The following is a 19,799-nucleotide window of genomic DNA, read 5'->3' on the forward strand; positions in this document are numbered from 1 at the left end:
GGGTGAGGGGTAATAGGAGCCCATATAAGAAAAAAACTATAAAATCGGAACATCTCGCCACCCTAAAATCAACACACGGTTCCCCAACCCTCCTGGGCTACAGCTCCCAGGATTTATTCCTCCTTTAGTTCTCAGGTTCCTGCTGCCTCCCGTCTCAGGATACTATTACAGTCCTAGTGCTTTGGGGGTCTCTATTTCCAGGCAGCAAGAGCCTCATGTCCATTTTCTCTGCACTTTTCCTGACTGGCTCTGAGGCCTCCTCCTCAGTAGGGGGGTGGGTAGGTAGGTCTCTCTTTAAGTCCAGGTGCCCTCTTTTAAAGCTCCAGTGTGGTCAGCTGTCCAGTCAGAGGATCTTGGTTTTGCTCCCTTTTAAAGGGCCAGGGTCACCCTAAAGAGAGGCGTTTGAATACTTTATTATTAATTATGCCAATCTGTTTAACAGCAGTTCTGCCTCTTGGCATGCAAGCCTGTGCTTTATTGCCATGGGGAAAAAAGGGAAATAGGATCTCAGTATCAGTATATGTAATTCAAATATTAACTTGTAGTAATCTCTGTGTACCAAGCTGTACAAATACCATACCTGGGGGAAAAAGGAACAAATTACCCTGACAACATGAGAATTAGAATATTCAGCAGCAGAGAATGACATCCAATAATATAGGTTGATACGGACAAAAATTAGACTTCTGCTGGAGTGTAGCCATCTCTCCAATGAAAGTCGATATTACATTTCCCTGAGGAGTGGGAGAACACCAAGCCTTTCATTTATGTTCTCCATCATCATACAGGGTTAAACTCAGAGCTCAAGGAACTGTATACATGTAACTCAAGTATAAAGTACACTTGCCCGTGCATGCATTACTCCCCTGGAGCAACATGTTTCTCATACAAGCAAAAAAAAAAAAAAAAAAAAAATCAGTACAGTATGTTTTAATTCAGATAAAATTTTATTACAAATCATGTCTCTTTGTAATAAGATTCATATCTATTTTGTTTAAGCCTAGTATTCAGAAGAAGTATAGGGGACACAGGGAGTGATGCTGATAATCAAGTTTGCTCAACACTTTCTCTTTTAAGACCCTGTTTTCAGTTGTTTTGCCAAACTTTAACCATTTGGGATGATGATTACAGCCTTCTACTCCTATCAGATACAGTACTCTGTTAGCTCAAGTGGTTGAGGACCATGCTGTGAATCTTAAGAGCCTAACACTATTGATGATCCAGGGTGGGGGTGTCAATATAATTTGAAATTGTTATAAACTGCTGTTCCCCCAGAGCAATACAGTAAGGTTTGAGAAAGACCAGGTCGTTTTAACAATTTATTGAAAACTACAATGGGACCTAAATAGATGATCCCCGGCTACAATTACAGCAAGTAAGTAAAATCTCACCCCGTTAGGTGAGGTGTACCAGCTGCGGTCGGATGAATCTGTTTTTCTGGCTAGAGTCTGTCACGACTGCACCGCCACCATAGAAGCCACCAACCTTCATATCATTTTTCAATTCTATTTTTAGACATGACATCATAACTGCCAGTTCTATTTTTAGCCAGTGACTGTTATTTACCTCACAGTTGTATGATCTGCTAATCGTTGTTTACTTTCCCTGCCGCTTTGGTTTTCCTCCCAATTCTATGTTTTTTAATGCAATGTGACCTGTAGCTTCCATTTAATGTTGGAGTGACTCTTGTTTATTCAAAATGGAGGCTAGGGATACAAGATGGAGTCACTCACAATCTCCCATATCATCATGATAATATTATTATTTTTTAAGTTTAAAAAAACCGCAGAAAATTACATTTAAAATTTTCTCTTAAAAGAACATTAAGGTTGAAAAATCAAACACTTTAAACTTAGGAAAATCAGAATTAAGGCTGCCCCATGCACCAGTAGGGGTGTTGTGGAAAAAATAGCATGGGATCATGTAATTAAAGATTGTATCATACTACAGACACATGATGGGGGTGAACTATGCCTGAGGCAATCTTAATTCTGGCATTTCCTATCTTTTGAGCAATTGACTTTGCAACCTTAATTTTCTTTTAATGCAGGGGTTTTTGTTTGTTTATTTGATTTTTTTTGGGGGGAGGGAGGATCTTTCTTATAATACACACAGATGCAGAAGCTGCATAAGTTACCAACATGTGTGGTGGTCTCTGTTTTTACGCTTCCCTTTTGGCAGAAGGTTTTCTGCTTCTACATATAATAAATTATTACTAGGGACCTGAAGTCAATGGGAATTTTTACCTCCTTTTGGTCCTATCAATCATGTAATCTTGGAACACCCAAAATTTCTATTGATGTAACCGAGAGCAGGATTTTGGCTCTCTGCATGCAAGAGATAGAGGGATACTTTAAGGCAGAAGTTAGTTACATCAATGTAAATCCAGAGGTGCTTGATTGGTTTCAGTATGGCTTACTAGCATAGTTTTAATTTCAAAAAAAGATTTCTGTATTGGGTTGGGGGGAGGGCAGGAGGAAAGCAATTCCTGTGGAACTGCTTTTCGGGTGCCTTCTTCATAACTTTTGAATGAATGGGGTTGAAAATACTGAGAATGACATGGCCTTTTAAAGAAAGATAAGTTAGGTCATGTGTTGAGCTGTCAAATCTTTATGGTAGCCCTATGAAAACAAAGCAAATATGAAAAAAGTATGTAGTTTATTGAACATATACTAGTGTTTTCAAAATAGTTCGTAGTAGTGCTCCATCCACTTCCACCTCTCTCTGCCCACTTGTGTGGAATGGGAGAATAATAGGTAGACAGTACCAGCTTCCCCTACATGCCTGGACTCAAGCTTGGAGAATGCTGCTCAGAATCTTAAGGGGAAGTTTTACCCTTCTGCATGGGCATGTAGGCCAGGCTTTGATCTAGCCCTTAGTAAAGTCAATGGGAGCCACATGCCCCACCCTACCCCCAGGACCCACTGCCAGACATGCACATGCTGGCCACTTCTGGGAGCGGCGCGGGGCCAGGGCAGGCTGCCCTAGCCCCGCTGTACACCGCTGCCACCCCAGAGCCGCTCGAGGTAAGTGGCACCAGGCCGGAGCCCGCACCCCAACCCCTTACCCTGAGCCTCCTAACCCTCTGCCTTGAGACCCCTGCTGCACCCCAACCCTGTTCTGAGCCCCCTGCCACACCCAGTGCCCCTCCTGCACTCCAACCCCCTGCCCTGAGCCCCCTGCTGCACCCCCTCCTACAACCCAACTCCTTGCCCTGAGCCCCTTCCTGCACCCCACACTCCCTCCCGCACCCCAATCCCCTACCCGAGCCCTACATACAATTTCCCCACCCAGATGCGGTCCTTGGGCCAAAGAGTTTGCCCCACCCTGTACTACAGTAATGGGGCCATATAAGTACCCATAATACAACACCCCCTAATTCTTATATAAGGCTTTTCATCAGTAGATGTCAATGTGCTTTACAAAGGAGGCTGGGCTCATTATGCCCTGTCCACAGATAGGAAAACTGAAGCAAAGAGAGACGACTTGCCCAAGGTCTCCGAGCAGACAGTGTCAGGACCAGAACCCCGATTTCCTGAGTCCTAGCCCTGGAGGTGCTCGCCAGCCAGGCTGGGAGTGCTCCCTGCCGCGCAAAGCACAGGGGTGATGGAGCTCCAGCAGCTGTGACACTCGGCTCCATCCTGCCAGGTCTCTGCATTGCTGGTGCTGCCATCTCCTTTCGGGGGATTCCCCCGTCTCTGGCCCTGGCCAGTCTCCGACTGCAGCAGTTCTTCCTTCTCCCGCGGCGCTGCGGACGGGAGACACCTGGTCCCTGCCGCGGGAGCAGCAGCCCGGCGGGGAATGCGCGTTCCCCGGTTACGGGACTCGACCGCTTCCCCACCGGAGGCTTCCGTTGTTTTTTTCCCATCCCCCCTCCCCTCCCGCGCTGAGGCGTGCAGCCGCGCGGTACCTGCAGCTGCAGCCGCAGTCGCGCCAGCCTGCGCGAGCCGTTCGCGCCCGCTGCTCCCCGGGCCCGGGCACGATGACCAGCGGCCAGGAGTGTCAGGATGTGCAGGGCAGGTGAGCAGGCGGGGCCCGGGGCTGGGCGCGCGGCGGGGTCCAGGGCGCGCGGTGCGGCGGGGTCCTCGGGCTGGGCTTGCAGCGGGGTCCTGGGGCTGGGCGTGCGGCGGGGGCCGGTCGCGGGCTGCACCTGGCTGCCGGGGGATGGACAGCCCTGCAGCTCCCGGCTGCGGGAACCTGGGGCGGCTGCCTGGGTACCAGGGACAAAGCGCCGCGCTCTCCGGCCTGCTCGGCCTCTACTGCAGGGGGGGGGCGGCTGAGTCGGGCCGGTGCGCGGGAAGCCCTGGCGGACGCAGGGATGGGATGCGGCAAGGGGCGGCCGCCGCACAGGGACAACAAAGGGCGCCATTGCTGGGCACGGGCAGGGGAGGCGGCGCCCGCCGGGCACAGGTGCTGTGCGCACGCTGAGCTCCCAAGGGGAGTGTGCCCAGGCGGGCCGTGACCAGCCCCCTCCTCCGCTGAAACCCCGAGAAGCTGGCGGAATGGGAAGTGGAGGCCTCTCGAGACAGACAGATGCAGCGATGCCTCCACCCCTCCCAGGTACCAGCCTGCAAGGGAGAGATGGACGAGCCCTGCTCGAGGCTACCGCCAGTGGAACGAAGGGCTGGTGGCAGGTACTGCGCAGGGGCCCGGCTGCCTGCCCAGAGGGGAACTGCTTCCCCCTCCGCCCAAGATTTCCCGTGTGATCTTGGGCAGGTCATTTAATATACCCTTTGCCTCAGTTTCCCACGTGCAAGGTGGGACTAATAGCACTTCCCTACCGGGGGAGACAAATACACTCATTACTTCAAGACAGATGCTCAGATCCTAAAGCGACGGGCACCATATAATAACACGGGGATGGGGAAGGGGAAGGGGAACAAGCGCTTCTCCATCACTTTGTCAGTTATTTTTTTCAGAAATTCAGATCTTTATCTTCTGAGATGAGGTGCACAAACAAAGTGCAGAACCAGATGAAGTTTCTGATCTAAATATTTATTTTTTATTTACTGATTTAAAGAAAACATTCACAGAAAAATTCTTGAAAAAACATTAAAATGAGTGTGCATGCAGGTGGCTTGTGATCCAGATTTTTAACAAGCCCCCGAAATATGAACGTTTTATACATTTCCAAAGAAAGTTACAAATTTTCCCTCCAAAACAATTTCAGCCATTGTAGGTTGTTCAGTAATATATAGAATTCTCAAATTTATTTATTATTCAGCATATAAAATGCATTTATCTGATGGTTTCTAAGTCCACATACAAAAGCTAAAACAATAAACAGCTCATAGCAATGTCAAACTAAATACCCTCCCCTCCCCCAATAGTTCTATATTCTCCCTAAGACTCTTCTGTCCAGGCATAGTAAGCATGAATACATGGATCAGCCTTGCAAATATTGTGATATGGGGTTTCTTTCTGTGCTCTTCTGTACCAACTTTTTTCTTACATTAATAAAAATGTTTCTCAAGGAAAAAAGGGAGTTTAGTGCTGTCTAGTTTGTTTTGTAAAACGTAAGAACAAGTGTTTGCATTGGGTAGTATTAACTTCAAAACTTTATGTGCATAAACATTTAGCTTTGCCTGCAAAGCCTTAACCACTGTTTATCTGCAAAACTGTTTCAGTTTCTGTTCCAGTAGCAGCTGGAGGATCAGAATAATAATCCTCGGGTTCATTTTTTTCTTTGTTTAATTTTTCCTGTCTCTTTTTTCACTAGGGCATATAACTGTTCAACTGAAAGGGGGTGGGGGGGAGAAAATAAAAAGCAAAGAATGGAAACTTTCCAGTGAAGATTATATCTTATTTAGTAAAACCAACGCTCAGAGTCCCGAATGTATGTCACTAGTTGATGGGTAGCAGAATGTGAAAACCCCACTGACCACCTTGAAAGTCCTAGGAATAAACAATTTTATCTTGTATTAAAGAATCAAGGTAAGTATAGGAGCTGCTGGGGGACTACTAATGATTGTAGCTAAATGCCCAGTATTTATTGCCCAGGTTATTTGTACCCATTGCATCAGATAAGCAGAAGTAGCAGCAAGTAATCCTGATCCGCTGAATTCCAAACATAGGCCTGGATGAGAGAGGAGAGGCCAGAAGGGAATGAAAGTAGTGGGTCCTGTGACATCTTGAGATGAAAAAGCCCACCACTGCCTATAGCCTCTCTCTGGGCTCCCAGGATATATCTAACAGCAGCTTTTCTGCTAATAAAAGCTCAAGCAGAAAGTGTCAGCAATCCATGTTCTGGCACTTTTCTGCTTCGTGTGAAGATAAAACTAAAGTCAATTATACAACCTCATTTACCTGTTTATTATTCCACCACAGAAATACAATTTGAAAGCTGGTCATTACATAAAAATGTTTACTTGTACTTACAATGTTTTTACTGAACTACGGTTGCTTTGAGAAAAGACTGCAGGCCAATTGAAATGTTATGGGCATTGACACATTTTCAATAAAATACTCATGTATCAAATTGTACATTGATACTGCCCTTTATTTTTCTGAGTTATCTACTTACATGTTGTGATGGAAAGTTTAAACTGCATTACAACGTTTAGTGATGTGGTGTAAAGAGTGCTGAAGACAGTCTACATTCTTTTTTTTACAGTAAAGTTATTGTTGCTAATGTCCATTTTGCCTCTGCGTGACTACCCTGACACGGTGTCAGAAGACAAACAATAGACAGTGCAGAATTTTGTCAAACTGCCAAAGTTCCATTCACCAGAGAGCTTCAGCTTCAACAGACCATTAGACTGGCCTGATTGGAAGGAGTAATTTGCATGTTTCCACATCAGAGAAGAATGGGGAGGTGCAGTGTAGTTTTGTAGTCTATGGCCATGGGCAGGAGAGCTGAACATATCTTTAAATCCTTTGCCTTTGGAGAGGAGACCCACAAGAACAATTATGCTGTGCTGCTGGCTAAGTTTATGAGCTTTTTATATCTCACCGTAATGTGGTTTATGAGTGAGCATGTTTCTACCAGCATGTCCAAAAATGTGAAGAGTCTGGATTCTTTTATGAGAGGCTTGTATGGCATGGCAGAAAACTGTGACTTTGAAGACAAAAAGGGAAGAGCACATTAGAGTCAGTAGCGATTGGCATTTTAGATAAGGGACTTCCAGAGAAACTGAAAGTGAAGAGACATCTGGAAATGATTAAAATTCAAAATAGAGACCAGTGTCCACCAGAAAGTAACCTAGAGGAAGTGACTTACAAACAGAATCACTATAGGAGATATAATACAGTTGCAAAAAGCAATTGTAATAAGTTCTCAAAGAAATGTGGGGTAAGCCCCAGGCAAAATCTAACTTTTCAGACTAGATGCACAAGATGTGGAAAAGATCACAGTCCCAGAGGTGAGTGCTCTGCTAAAGCAGCCAAATGCTGTAAATTCACAAAAATTGGACATTTTGCCACTGTCTGCCACATAAAGGCAGTATGGGAAGTGACTGCTGAGGGTACAACTACACAGCGAGCTTCAGTGAATCTCAGAGCCCAGGTTGACAGACTTGGGTTTGCAGGGCCTATGCTATGGGACTAAAAATAGCTGGGTAGATCAGGGGTTCTCAAACTTCATTGCATCGCGACCCCCTTCTGACAACAAAGTTACTACGTGACCCGGGGGAGGGGGGCCGAAGAGGAGGGAGGAGCAGAGCCCAAACCCTTCAGCCCTGGGTGGTGGAATTGGGGGCCGCAGCCCAAACCCTGCTGCCCCGGGTGGAGGTAGAGCTCTGGCTTCAGCTTCAGCCCCGGGTCCCAGCAACTCTAATGCTGGCCCTGGCGACCCCATTAAAATTGGGTCATGATCCACTTTGGGGTCCTGAGCCACAGTTTGAGAACTGTCTGTGTAGATGTTTGGGCTTGGGTTGAAGCTTAGAAAGAGGCTGGGCTTCAGAGCCCAAGCTTTAGCCTGAGTCAGAACTTCTGCACAGCTGTTTTTACTGCTGTAGTACGAGTCTGTCAACCCAGGCTTTGAGTCTCACTGTACTGTGTAGACATACCTTGTGAATCAAGAGCCATTTTGTCTTGGATCAATCACGTGTAATGACACAGAGCCTTCCTGGAGGGTGAAACTGAATATTTGTGGAAAGATTCTTCATTTTCAAGTAGATTCGGATGCAGATGTAACAGTCATATCAGAAGGGACTTACAGTTATGGAGCTGAAACGAGCAGATGCTGGCCTAAATAGCCTCAGCGGTATTTGAACTGCATTGGACAATTTTCCTCAGAAACAATAGACAAAGACAAAAGCTTTAATTTTAATGTGTATGTAATTAGAGGATTGGAGGCTGACAATCTCTGTTGTCTTAGTATGGTTGCCATGATGGGTCTAGTGAGAAAGGTGGAAGAAATTGATGGAATATTTGGTGATATTGAACTTTTAAAAAGGAGATCCAGTAGAAATAATCTTGAGACAGTGCTGAACCATATAGCATACTTGTGCCCTCCAGAATTTCTATCCCATTACTTCATAAAGTAGAAACTGGTTAAAGAGAATGGAAAATAATGATATCATTGAGAAAATATCTGAGCCCACTGCATTGGTACACACTGATGGTACCTATTAGGAATTAAAATGGGAATATACAAATCTGTGTGGATCATAAAAGACTTAATGAAGCAGTAGTGATAGAAACATATATCCTCCCAATACTAGAAGAATTCCTCCCTAAAGTGGCAGAAGCTACTGTATTCTCCAAGCTAGATGCCTCAAGTGGTTTCTGGCAAATTCCTTTAGCCAAAGAGTGCTAAACTGACTACATTCATGTAAGTGTGGGACTCACCCCTGCGGCGCCTCCTGCTGGTTGCTTCTGGGAATTAGCTCATCCAGCCTCTGGAGCAACCTCTGCAGCACCCTCTGCAGGCCAGTGTCCCCTGCCGTTTGACCCCTGTGTCTCTCCCAGACCCAGTGCCCCATTATCTGGGGTGCTGCCCCCTGACAGTAACCCCTTTCTCTCAGGGTCTCCCCTCCCTGGGGAACCCCCACCCCCTAATCCCACCTTGCCTCAGCTGGTGACTACTGACAGTCAGCAATGAGCCCCTGCTCCCTGGAGCAGACTGCAGTATAAGAGCCAGTCACCACAGGCAAGAGGGTAGGACCTGCTGTCTTCCTCTACCACCCAGTACCTCAGGGGTGGGCCTAGGACCAGGCCCTGCAGCCTGGGGAGTCACCAGCCTGGAGCTCCCCTGCTTCTCTGGCCTTTCCCCAGCCCTGCTTCACTCCCAGTACCTTTGCTTCCAACAGCCAGGCCCTGCTCCCTCCAAGACCAAAAAGAGCTACTCTAGCGCCACACTAGCAGCCTTTTATAAGGACCTGCTATGCTCTGTTTGGGGCATGGCCCCAGCTGTGCCTGCTTTCCTAAGCAACCTGGGCTTTTCCTTACAGCCCCAGGCCTCTCCCAGGGCTGGCCTTAACCCTGTCAGGGCCGGAGCGGGTAACCACCCCGCTACAATTCATTATGCTGTTTGGGAGATTTTGCTTTCAAATATTACCTTTTGGGATTACCAGCGCTCCTGAAATTTTTCAAAGAAAGATGGCAGAGCTGCTTAAGAACATAATGAGGTTGTTGTTTTTAGGGATGAAATTTTAAAAGTGTACAGGTCATCATTGGGAGAACATAAAACCCTCAACAAAGTTCTGAGCTTAATCAGTGAGTCTGTACTCAAGCTAAATAAAAGAGAAGAAGTGTGTTTTCTGCCTAAACCAAATTGAATTTTTGGGACAGAAAGTAACCAAAGATGGAATTAGTCCTTCCCTTGAGAAAGTAAAAGCAGTTAGAGAATTGAATGTACCAGAACTGAGATACATACTCATGGGTATGGTAAGTTATCTTGGCTGATACATGCAAGATCTTTCTACAGTGAGAGAACCTCTGATAAACTATTATGGTCCAATACATCCTGGCTGTGGGTACAAAATCAGAAGACTTCCTTCAAAAAGGAAAAAGAAGTGTTCTCAACTGCTCTACTTTTAATGTTCTACGATGTAAACAAACTCTCAGTGGTCTGTGGTGGTGCCAGTAGCAGGCCTTGGTGGTGCATTCTGCTCTCGTACACTTACAAAGCAGAAAAAGAATATGCACAGTTTGAAAAGGAGTGCCTGGCAAGTGTATGGGCATATAAGAACTTCTACAGATATCTGTGTAGATTGAGTTCCTTTAAACTGATAACTGACTGGAAACTTCTATCCTTATCAACAGAAAGGACCAGTCACTTATCTGAGATCAATTATACTCATATCTCAAACCATTGACAATGCCTGTACCCAGTCTTGTAATAATCTAACTAAAGTTTATTAACTAGGAAAAAGAAATTAGTTATTTACAGAATTAAAACAGGAAATATATACACACATATGAGTTGCAGGCTTAGATTTTAAAAGGTAATATAAACTTCTATAATAAGTGGCTCTATATGTCCTAGGGCTGACCCCTGCCAAGCAGCATGGGGATCTCTTGCTTATGTTTAGGAGTCTTTGCCCCTGAGGCTATGTTTACACTACGGCCAGGATCGAAGCTCTGAGATTGATCCACTGACGGTCGATTTAGTGGGTCCAGTGAAGACCTCTGTACTCTACCCCGACTAGAAGAGTAAGGTAAGTCGGGAGAGTTTCTCCCGTCAACCCCCGCAGTAACTCGACCTAAGGTACATCAACTCCAGGTACGTTATTCACGTAGCTGGAGTTGCGTAGCATAGGTCGACTTACCGCATAGACATAGACTACATTCATTATGCTGTTTGGGAGATTTTGCTTACCTTTTGGGATTACCAGCGCTCCTGAAATTTTCCGAAGAAAGATGGCAGAGCTGCTTAAGAACATAAATGAGGTTGTCCAGACAGCATAAAGAGACCCCATTTCTCCTTGTCATGGATCTTTATCCCCTTCATATCAAAATCCAAGCTGCTGGGATGAGTTTATGTGCATGCCTCCCCTTTCTGGAGTGATTTAGGAATGCCATCGACTAGGTCTCTGTCCTTTGATGCTACACAATGTCTCATTTACCGTCAATGGGCCATTTTGTGTGCAGGATGAGCACTTTACCTTAATTAATTCTTCTTTTCCTGTTTGGTGAGTTACACAATTACAGAGGTTTACAATGCAAACACTCAATATAACTTTATACCATGGGATACAGATATTATAAATAGGATTAATGCATGCATCATCCTACAAGCATTTCATAAAGTCTAAACAAATTCTTATAATATCTGTTTTAACTATATTAACCCACTGGTAAGCCAGACTGGTTTCCAGCTATGCATTTGTCAGTGTTCAATGAGGTCTTGGGTCTTGGCATGAGCTGGGACCTGGTCTGCAAGCATCACACCCAGATAATACACTGGTGAGACAGACAGTGGGGCTTTCAGCAGCTTTCAATATCTTCAGTTCGTTGAGTCAACAATCAAAACTGAGCAACCTTCAAATTGCAGATGCAGAACCAGGAGCAGAAGATTCACCTGCTTCACACCTCCCAGAGACAGCTGTTGCAAACAAAAGGCAGACTAGTCACCACCTTGTTACCTATTCTGGTTGCATAGTTAAAAAAACCACTATGATTTAGGGATGAGTAACAGACCAAAATTTTTTTAGATTAAAGTTAGTTTGAAAAAATAGTTTTCTGGTTTTAAAAAATTGTTAAAATGCAGAAAAGAAAAATTAAAAGAGAGAAAGTTGGGAAGTTGAAATTGCATTACAGTGGTTAGTCAGTAGGTGGCTTTGTGTGAAGAATATTGCAGCACATCTTTCCCTAGTGCTGGAGACAATCCACCCTTTTTTTTTTTTTAAAAAGACAATTAAGTTGTTGCTAGTGTCCATTTCGCCTCTGTCTCTGTGTGGCTAACCTGACATGTAACATAAAAACAGTTATTATATGAGATATAACAATAGTAATCTATATTAAGAAAATGTCAAAAAAATTACATTAAAAAACTGTCTGTCTCTGCTTACCCTACTCTCCTCAGAAAAGCCTTGAGGGATTAGATGATCTTTGCAGTTGGTCTGGCAGGTTAACAAATGTGGACTTTGCCAGACCAAAGGGGGAATTGAATTACAGAGTTGAGGGCCCTCTGTTGAGAATACTCTATCACCAGCTTAAGCTAGTAATTCTAGGGATCTTCAGCAAATGATGCCCAGTTGATCTCAGCTGCAAGTTAAAGCAACTAAGTCCTATTGACTTTTAGATACTTAGGACTGCAACCATAAAAGACTCATAGGTCAATACCAACACCATAAATTGTACCCAGAAATGAGTTGGGAGCCAGTGAAATATCCAGAGCATAGGTGTGATCTCTTTTCATGAAACGCCTCTGAGTAAGCAAGCAACTGCATCCTGCACTACCTGAATTTTCCAAATGGTATTCAGGTGGAGTCCTATGTAGAGTGCTTTGCAGTAATGCAATCTCTGAGACAAAAACATGGGTGTTAGGCTAGGTGGATAATGACTAGCTAATTCCAGGAGGAATTCCTTGGCAAGTGAAGTCAATTGAAAAACAACAGGACTACCATTGTTATTTGGATGTCCAAAAGCAGCTCAAGATCCAGAAAAACTCCTGAACTGTGAACTTCAGTGATAGTAGAAGGGACACACGAATATTAAATCTGCCATTTTCTATGAATATTTCCTGAATTCTCCAGAACAGGCTTGTGCTCTCATCTCAAATGGACACTGGGAAAGTGGAGTTACTAAATGGCCTGGTTTTGATAAGAGAGACACAGAGCTCTGTGTCATCTGTGTATTGATGGGTACAGCAATCTAAATATCTCACTCTTTCCCCAGCAGCCTCTTAGGGTGAATAGTAGAATGGAGAAATGACAACATAGACTTTTGTTGAACCCTATAAATGAGTGTACCTGAGGCTGATGAACAGTCATCTTGTAAAAACAGCAAGATCCTTGCAAAGAGAAATGAATAGAGTCCCTTAAAACAACTCCATTTAGCCCTGCCAACATCTGCAAATGCATCAATACCACTAGGGTTACCATACGTCCTCTTTTTCCTGGACATGTCCGGCTTTTTGGCAGTCAAACCCCCGTCCGGGGGGAACTGCCAAAAAGCCGAACATGTCCGGGGAAAATGGCGGCTCTGCTCCTCCCCGACTCTTCGGCTCTGTTTAAGAGCCGGGCTGCCCGAGTGCTACAGGCTTCGGGCAGCCCCGTGCCTCCAGACCCTGCGCCGCTGGAGCCTGGGAGGGGAAGTGCCCGGCTGGGGGCGCAGGGTCTGGAGGCAAGGGGGCTGCCCGAAGCCGGTAGCGCTCGGGCAGCCCGGCTCTTAAACAGAGCCGAAGAGTGGGGGAGGAGGAGAGCCGCCGCGGCTGGAGGCTGTGCTCCTCTTCGGCTCTGTGTAACTTACACTGTGTCAGTTACACAGAGCCGAAGAGGAGCACAGCCTCCAGCCGCTGCGGCTCTCCTCCTCTTCGGCTCTGTGTAACTGACACAGTGTAAGTTACGCAGAGCCACCGCGGCTGGAGGCTCTGCTCCTCTTCGGCTCTGTTTAAGACCCGGGCTGCCCGAGCGCTACCGGCTTCGGGCAGCCCCCGTGCCTCCGGACCCTGCGCCGCCGGAGCCCGGGAGGGGAAGTACCTGGCTGGGGGCACAGGGTCCGGAGGCATAGGGGCTGCCCAAAGCCCGAGCGCTACCGGCTTCACGGTTTGCTGGGCAGCCTCCAGACCCTGTGCCCCCGGCTGGGTGCTTCCCCTCCCGGGCTCCAGCTGCACTGGGAAGCGCTGGCTGGGGGCACAGGGTCTGGGGGCTGCCCGGCAAACCCTGAAGCCGGTAGCACTGGGGCAGCCCTTTCCCCCTGGCTGGGAGTGGAAGGGAGGAGGGGGCGGGGTTCAGGTGGGGAAGGGGCGGAGTTGGGGCGGGGCTAGGGGTGGGGAAATGGGCGGGGCCAGGGCCCGTGGAGGGTCCTCTTTTTTTATTTATGAGATATGGTAACCCTAAATACCACCTCATGGTTAGAAGTATTAAAGTCAGCGGACAGATCTGGAAAAGTCATGTGGGTGTCTCATCTTTGTGCAGTACTGGAAGGAGATTGTGCACCACTAAAACCAGCACAATCTCTGATCCATACCATGGCTTAAACACAGATTGAAAAGAGTCAGAGAAATCTGAGGACATTAACAGGCCCAGGCTTTATTTTCAGTCTCCTTCTCTTCTTTCTTTTTGTTGTCTTCCAAGGCCTTCTCTCCTTCCGTGGCTTCAGTTACCACCTCTGTTTGTGGTGCTGTATAAATGCTCACTACTATAGCTGCTATTACTACCAATAAACAAATATTTAACAATAATAATAATAATAAATAATAATAGTGTGGTTTTTTTTAAACAATGGTAATAGCTTGGAAAATTGAATTGAAAATCTGAATTGCTTACTCCATTCCTGCTGCTGCCTCAGGCTTTTTGGTCATTGGAGTAGCACTCTTTTTGTGCTTGTTAGGAACTGTGTCTTTGTTTTTTCTGCACCAATAAAGTAGTCGTTTTAGTGACATACTGTGTGGTATTTTGATTATCTTCTTAACTAACAAAAGACAGCATTGCAAGTATGGTTCCTACTGCACTGTCTAAATACTTAGAAAAAAAACGGCCCCTAGAAAACAGTATTCTCTTTCATGGATGGCCACTGCAACAAAGCAGAAAGTCCCTGGCAGCAGTAACTGAGGAAGGAGTAGAGCCAGTGGTTTAGATTGTCCCTTGCGTTTTAAAGAAATCACTATCCATTATGATATTGATTATATCGGCGAGGATGTGGGTTCTTAATAAGTTCAGCACAAATCAGACTTCTCTTTACTTATAGTTATCTTAAAAATAGTTGGTCTATCATTTTAGTTTCTCAGTTTCTTGCACTCTGAGTATAACACAAAATATTGCACACATTTGCATTACAAAGGTATATCATACATATATGTATCAGGCACGCTTTGAGTAACAAACTTTCTGACTGAAAGAAACCTTTTAAAGATGCTGCAGGAGTTGTCTTCCTTCAGCATCATATACAATTTTTATTTTTTAACACAAAATGTTGCATTTAAGAATTACATTATATGTTGATGCCATTTTCCAAAAACCTCAATGACTAGAAGAAGCCTGAATGTGTTTTTTTGAGAAGACAGGTTATAATTGGGAAGGAACAGCTAGCAATTGTTTATATAGCAATGCACTGTGTTTAATGCTGACCAATAACTATAAATAGTAACTGGCATATACCAAAATTAGTGGCAAACAGAAAGTGGCATAACAGCATATTGAACTATCTGGTTGTATATTAACAGACTTTGTTAATTTTTAATCTTATCTCTACAACATTAAGGGATATATGTAACTTAATTACAACGGCCTGATTTTCACGCCTTACTTAGGCTAAAATTGTTGAAGAAATGATCTGATTAATTATATATTATTATTGTGATCAGCAGTTTTAAATCTGTCATCCCTCTTTAGTACGTGACGAGTGTAGAAGGAACATGGGAGTAATATAAACACATTTGTGTAATTAATAAAAAATAGATCCTGCAAGTAATCAGATATATAGCAACATATTTAAATTTCATGTTATCACTGCTGAGAATAATTTAATCATATAAGAGGTAAATTCTGTTTTGACACGTTATAAGATGACTGGTTAAGGAACTTCTTACTGGTAGTGATATTCTTAAATTAGCTGGATTGAGTTGGTGGATTTTTTTGGTAGGTAAACTGGCATTGTTTTATTACTGATCCAGCAAATAATGATGTTTCAACCTACCCACATACCACGTGATATTTGTTGATTGCTTTCAGTAGGCATATCTAGAAAGTGCAGGGTAGTACAAGGTAGTGACGCAAAAGGGAGAAGATGGAACAAATTTGGCAGACTAGTTTTACTCTGAAGTCTCTCTCCTTGAAACCAAAATCTTAATTCCTTCTATTGTCTCATGCTTTCTGACTCCTCTAGTTGCTCTGCATGGATTTTTGTGCTTTTTGTCTTCTCCTGTAGTTGATTTGCATATATTCCCAGTAGAGTTCAAGTGGAATAATTTGTAAAAAAGGTGGTCAAAAATATTAATTGCTTTTTGCAATTTTTAAAAATCCTTTGTTTTGACATTTTCTCTGAAAAAAATTGGGGTTTGGTTTCTTGTCTCCCCCAACCTATTTTTCTCATGCTTCTTTTTTCCTCTTTTTCTTCTACTCCCCATATTTTATTTATAGTGAAAAAATAGAATAAGGAAGGCAACAAGAAGAGAAAGGGGAAAGAAGGAAAATGAAAAATCAAAACCTGAAAAATTTCAAACAAAACGCAAATTTTCCATGAAAATTTTCATTTTGAAAAATAGGCCATTCTTCAAAGCTATTTTCAAATTTAAAAAATTGACCAGTTCTGTTACTGAGCTATGTTGCAAGCAGTGATTGTAAAAAGACAAAAATAAAATGGCACCACATTACAAGACTTAGGTAAGTGCTATCAAAGGAAACAACAATTCAAGACATCAAGCCTCTCTCTATATTGCCTTCTCTTCCTTTATTTCCTTACCACACCAGAAACTGGGGAAGAGATACTAACATAGATTGGACTGAAGTGATACAAGGAATTAATGAGAAGAAATTATACAGTAGAGTAGGTGTATGAACAAGGTATTAAATAGTGTTAATGATAATTCATATGTTAAAGATGAATAGTATAAGAAAACGGTAGGAAAAAGGCAGATTGTCAAGTTAATTAGATGTGAATATGGAAATTAAAACACCTGTTGTTTTGATAAAGTGTAATAGATCAAGAAGATCTAATTAATGGTTGAAATTATAGGATAGAAAACGTGGTAAGTAGAAAGAAAAGAGAATAAAAATGAACTTCAGACCATCCATCTGTCTGATTACAGTGAGGATTTAGTTTATGCCAGTATATTATGTCTAGATGAAAGGTTTTCCTCACAGTGATGCTAGGGGTGTTGTACTAGTGTTACTGGGAGGAGAATTTGATAATGATTATATAGTTCGGCACTGGGTTGCCAGATATTAGTATTGCCTTGTATTTTCTTACATTTTGAAGAGCTGTGTTGCACAATAGATTAATTCACTGGCTTTTCATCTTCAGAGACCTGGCCCAACTCAACTTGAGACACCATAAATGGTCCTGATTTTCAGAAAGTGCAAAATCATGCTCCTCTGCGCTATCTTGGATTGAACATACAAAAATTCAGACACTTTACATCACTAGTCACTTTTAAAAAATTTTGCTTTGGTTTCTTAGGTTACACATAAAATTGAGTTTTTATCCTCATCCAGTCTTTATTGGATTTTGGTCCATATTATGTATTTTCATATACTTGAAAGTCTGAGCAAAAGAGAGGCCTTCTGAGAGTTTTCCCACTAATTTCAGTGCGGTCAGAATTTCACCCCAGGTTTTTGATAGGATACACATTGAAAGTCAGGATTATAGTGCATGGAGTTGCTTAATGGGGAAGTGCTACTTATTCTCCTCTTAAGGAGCTTGAAACAAACACTTTAAAAATGTTTGTTTGTACTTTTAAATGGTCTTCATCATTTCATTACATTTCATGTGATTTTAATGTATTTTGAACTTACTGGGATGTAGAAGTTTGGATACCAAATAAAGAATTGAAAAGGTAACATAGCTTTAGACTCTGATATTGCAAACACTCATGCATATGAATAACTTGATACGTTGTTAGCAGTGTTGTAGCCATGTTGGTTCCAGGATATTAGAGAGACAAGATTGGTGAGATAATATCTCTGTGTAAGTTTGAAAGCTTGTCTCTTTTACCAAGAGAAGTTGGTCCAATAAAAGATATTACCTCAGCCACCTTGTCTCTCTAACTTTATATGTGAGAGTACTTAGAGTGAGTTCAGTGAGTCTACTCACATGCATGAAGTTACTCACGTGCCTGAGACCCTGGACCTGCAAACTCTTGTACTCATGCTTAAGTACTTTAATTGAAGGTAAGTGAGTCATTCTGTTGATGTTAATGGGCCTACTCACGTGCTTAAGGTTAAGCATGTGTTTGAGTGTTTGCAGGATTGGAGTCTTAGTTTATAATACACTTGCTGTCCTTTGGATACCCCAACAAATAATGACATTGTGTTCTGAGTTGGCTTTTCCCATTATATTATAAGGTAGCTACATTCTGCCATTTTGTATGCAGATTCATAATGTTTCAGTAAAAATAAATTTTTAAAGAATATTTTTACAGTATGAAAGTTATTATTAAAGCACTGAAGTATTTTTGACATGGATTGGGTTACCTCATAATTCTTTATACTTTTTTCTCTTCATAATAGTCAACACCCAAACTAGTTGTTCTTTCTACTGTGTTTATGTCTGATCCTCCAAATCCTTACTCACAAGAATAGACCTTACTTATACAAGCATTTCCCCAGTGTGACAATGCACACAGAGTCATTACATGTAAGGCCAGAAGGGACCACCAGATCATCGAATCTGATGTCACAGGGCACGAAACACTACCCAGCCACCTGACACCAAGCCCCCGACCAGAATTAGAACAAAGTTTTACAGCCCAGAGGAGGCTAAACTATTCTGTGAGGGCTTGTAGGATCAAGCCCTACATCAGAATTACTCTTCAGATTTTCAGGGTATTTAGCTATTTATTTTTCATTTTGATTTTTGGGTTTACATTTAAAAATATTTCTTCTTAAATATCATGTTGTAGACTGGTCACTTGTTGGTTGTAGTAACAGAATATAGCTAAATATTAACATATATTACTGACTACCAATCATTTTGTCTTCCAGTGGTGATGATGTTTCCTCTTTAAAAGCAAAAGGTACAGTAACTTTTCAAAATATACAATAGTTTCAAACGGATTTGTTATTAGATTATCAACTGTTGAACTTGAATCTCAATCTGATTAACCAAACTTCATTTATTTTGTATCCCATTAGTCTCATGAAAAAGAGTGTGTGGGGTTTTGTTTTCTATCATTTATATTTTTCTCAGATCCGTCATGTATTCCTTTCATGTTATTTATAAAAGTATAAAAATATCATGATTAGAGGAAAGGTAATCATGCATTTATAATTCATTATGATCATAGAATCATAGAATATCAGGGTTGGAAGGGACCTCAGGAGGTCATCTAGTCCAACCCCCTGCTCAAAGCAGGACCAATTCCCAACTAAATCATCCCAGCCAGGGCTTTGTCAAGCCTGACCTTAAAAAACCTCTAAGGAAGAAGACTCCACCTCCCTAGGTAACCCATTCCAGTGCTTCACCACCCTCCTAGTGAAAAAGTTTTTCCTAATAACCAACCTAGACCTCCCCCACTGCAACTTGAGACCATTACTCCTTGTTCTGTCATCAGGTACCACTGAGAACAGTCTAGATCCATCCTCTTTGGAACTCCCTTTCAGGTAGTTGAAAGGAGCTATCAAATCCCCCCTCATTCTTCCCTTCTGCAGACTAAACAATTGCAGTTCCCTCAGCCTCTCCTCATAAGTCATGTGCTCCAGACCCCTAATCATTTTTGTTGCCCTCCGCTGGACTCTTTCCAATTTTTCCACATCCTTCTTGTAGTGTGGGACCCAAAACTGGACACAGTACTCCAGATGAGGCCTCACCAATGTCGAATAGAGGGGAATGATCACGTCCCTCGATCTGCTGGCAATGCCCCTACTTATACAGCCCAAAATGCCGTTAGCCTTCTTGGCAATAAGAGCATACTGTCGACTTATATGCAGCTTCTCGTCCACTGTAACCCTTAAGTCCTTTTCTGCAGAACTGCTGCCTAGCCATTCGGTCCCTAGTCTGTAATGATGATTTTGTCTAACTTCTGTGTATCACAT

The 19,799-nt window shown here is 43.2% G+C and overlaps 1 protein-coding gene across 2 annotated transcripts in view; it reads left to right on the forward strand.

Annotated features, from left to right (window-relative positions):
* The first annotated feature begins 3,843 nt into the window (after window positions 1–3,843).
* Window positions 3,844–19,799, forward strand: part of LOC101943352 (caspase recruitment domain-containing protein 8-like) — a 42,603-nt gene continuing 26,647 nt past the window's right edge. For both annotated transcript variants that reach the window (XM_065556893.1, XM_065556894.1), the window contains exons 1-2: window positions 3,844–4,020; window positions 18,750–18,781. In XM_065556893.1, the coding sequence (XP_065412965.1) occupies window positions 3,983–4,020; window positions 18,750–18,781 (70 nt within the window). In that variant the 5' untranslated portion in view covers window positions 3,844–3,982. The remainder of the gene's footprint in view (window positions 4,021–18,749; window positions 18,782–19,799) is intronic.

The sequence above is a fragment of the Chrysemys picta genome, chromosome 9 (genome assembly GCF_011386835.1).
Source record: "Chrysemys picta bellii isolate R12L10 chromosome 9, ASM1138683v2, whole genome shotgun sequence".
NCBI lineage: Eukaryota > Metazoa > Chordata > Testudines > Emydidae > Chrysemys > Chrysemys picta.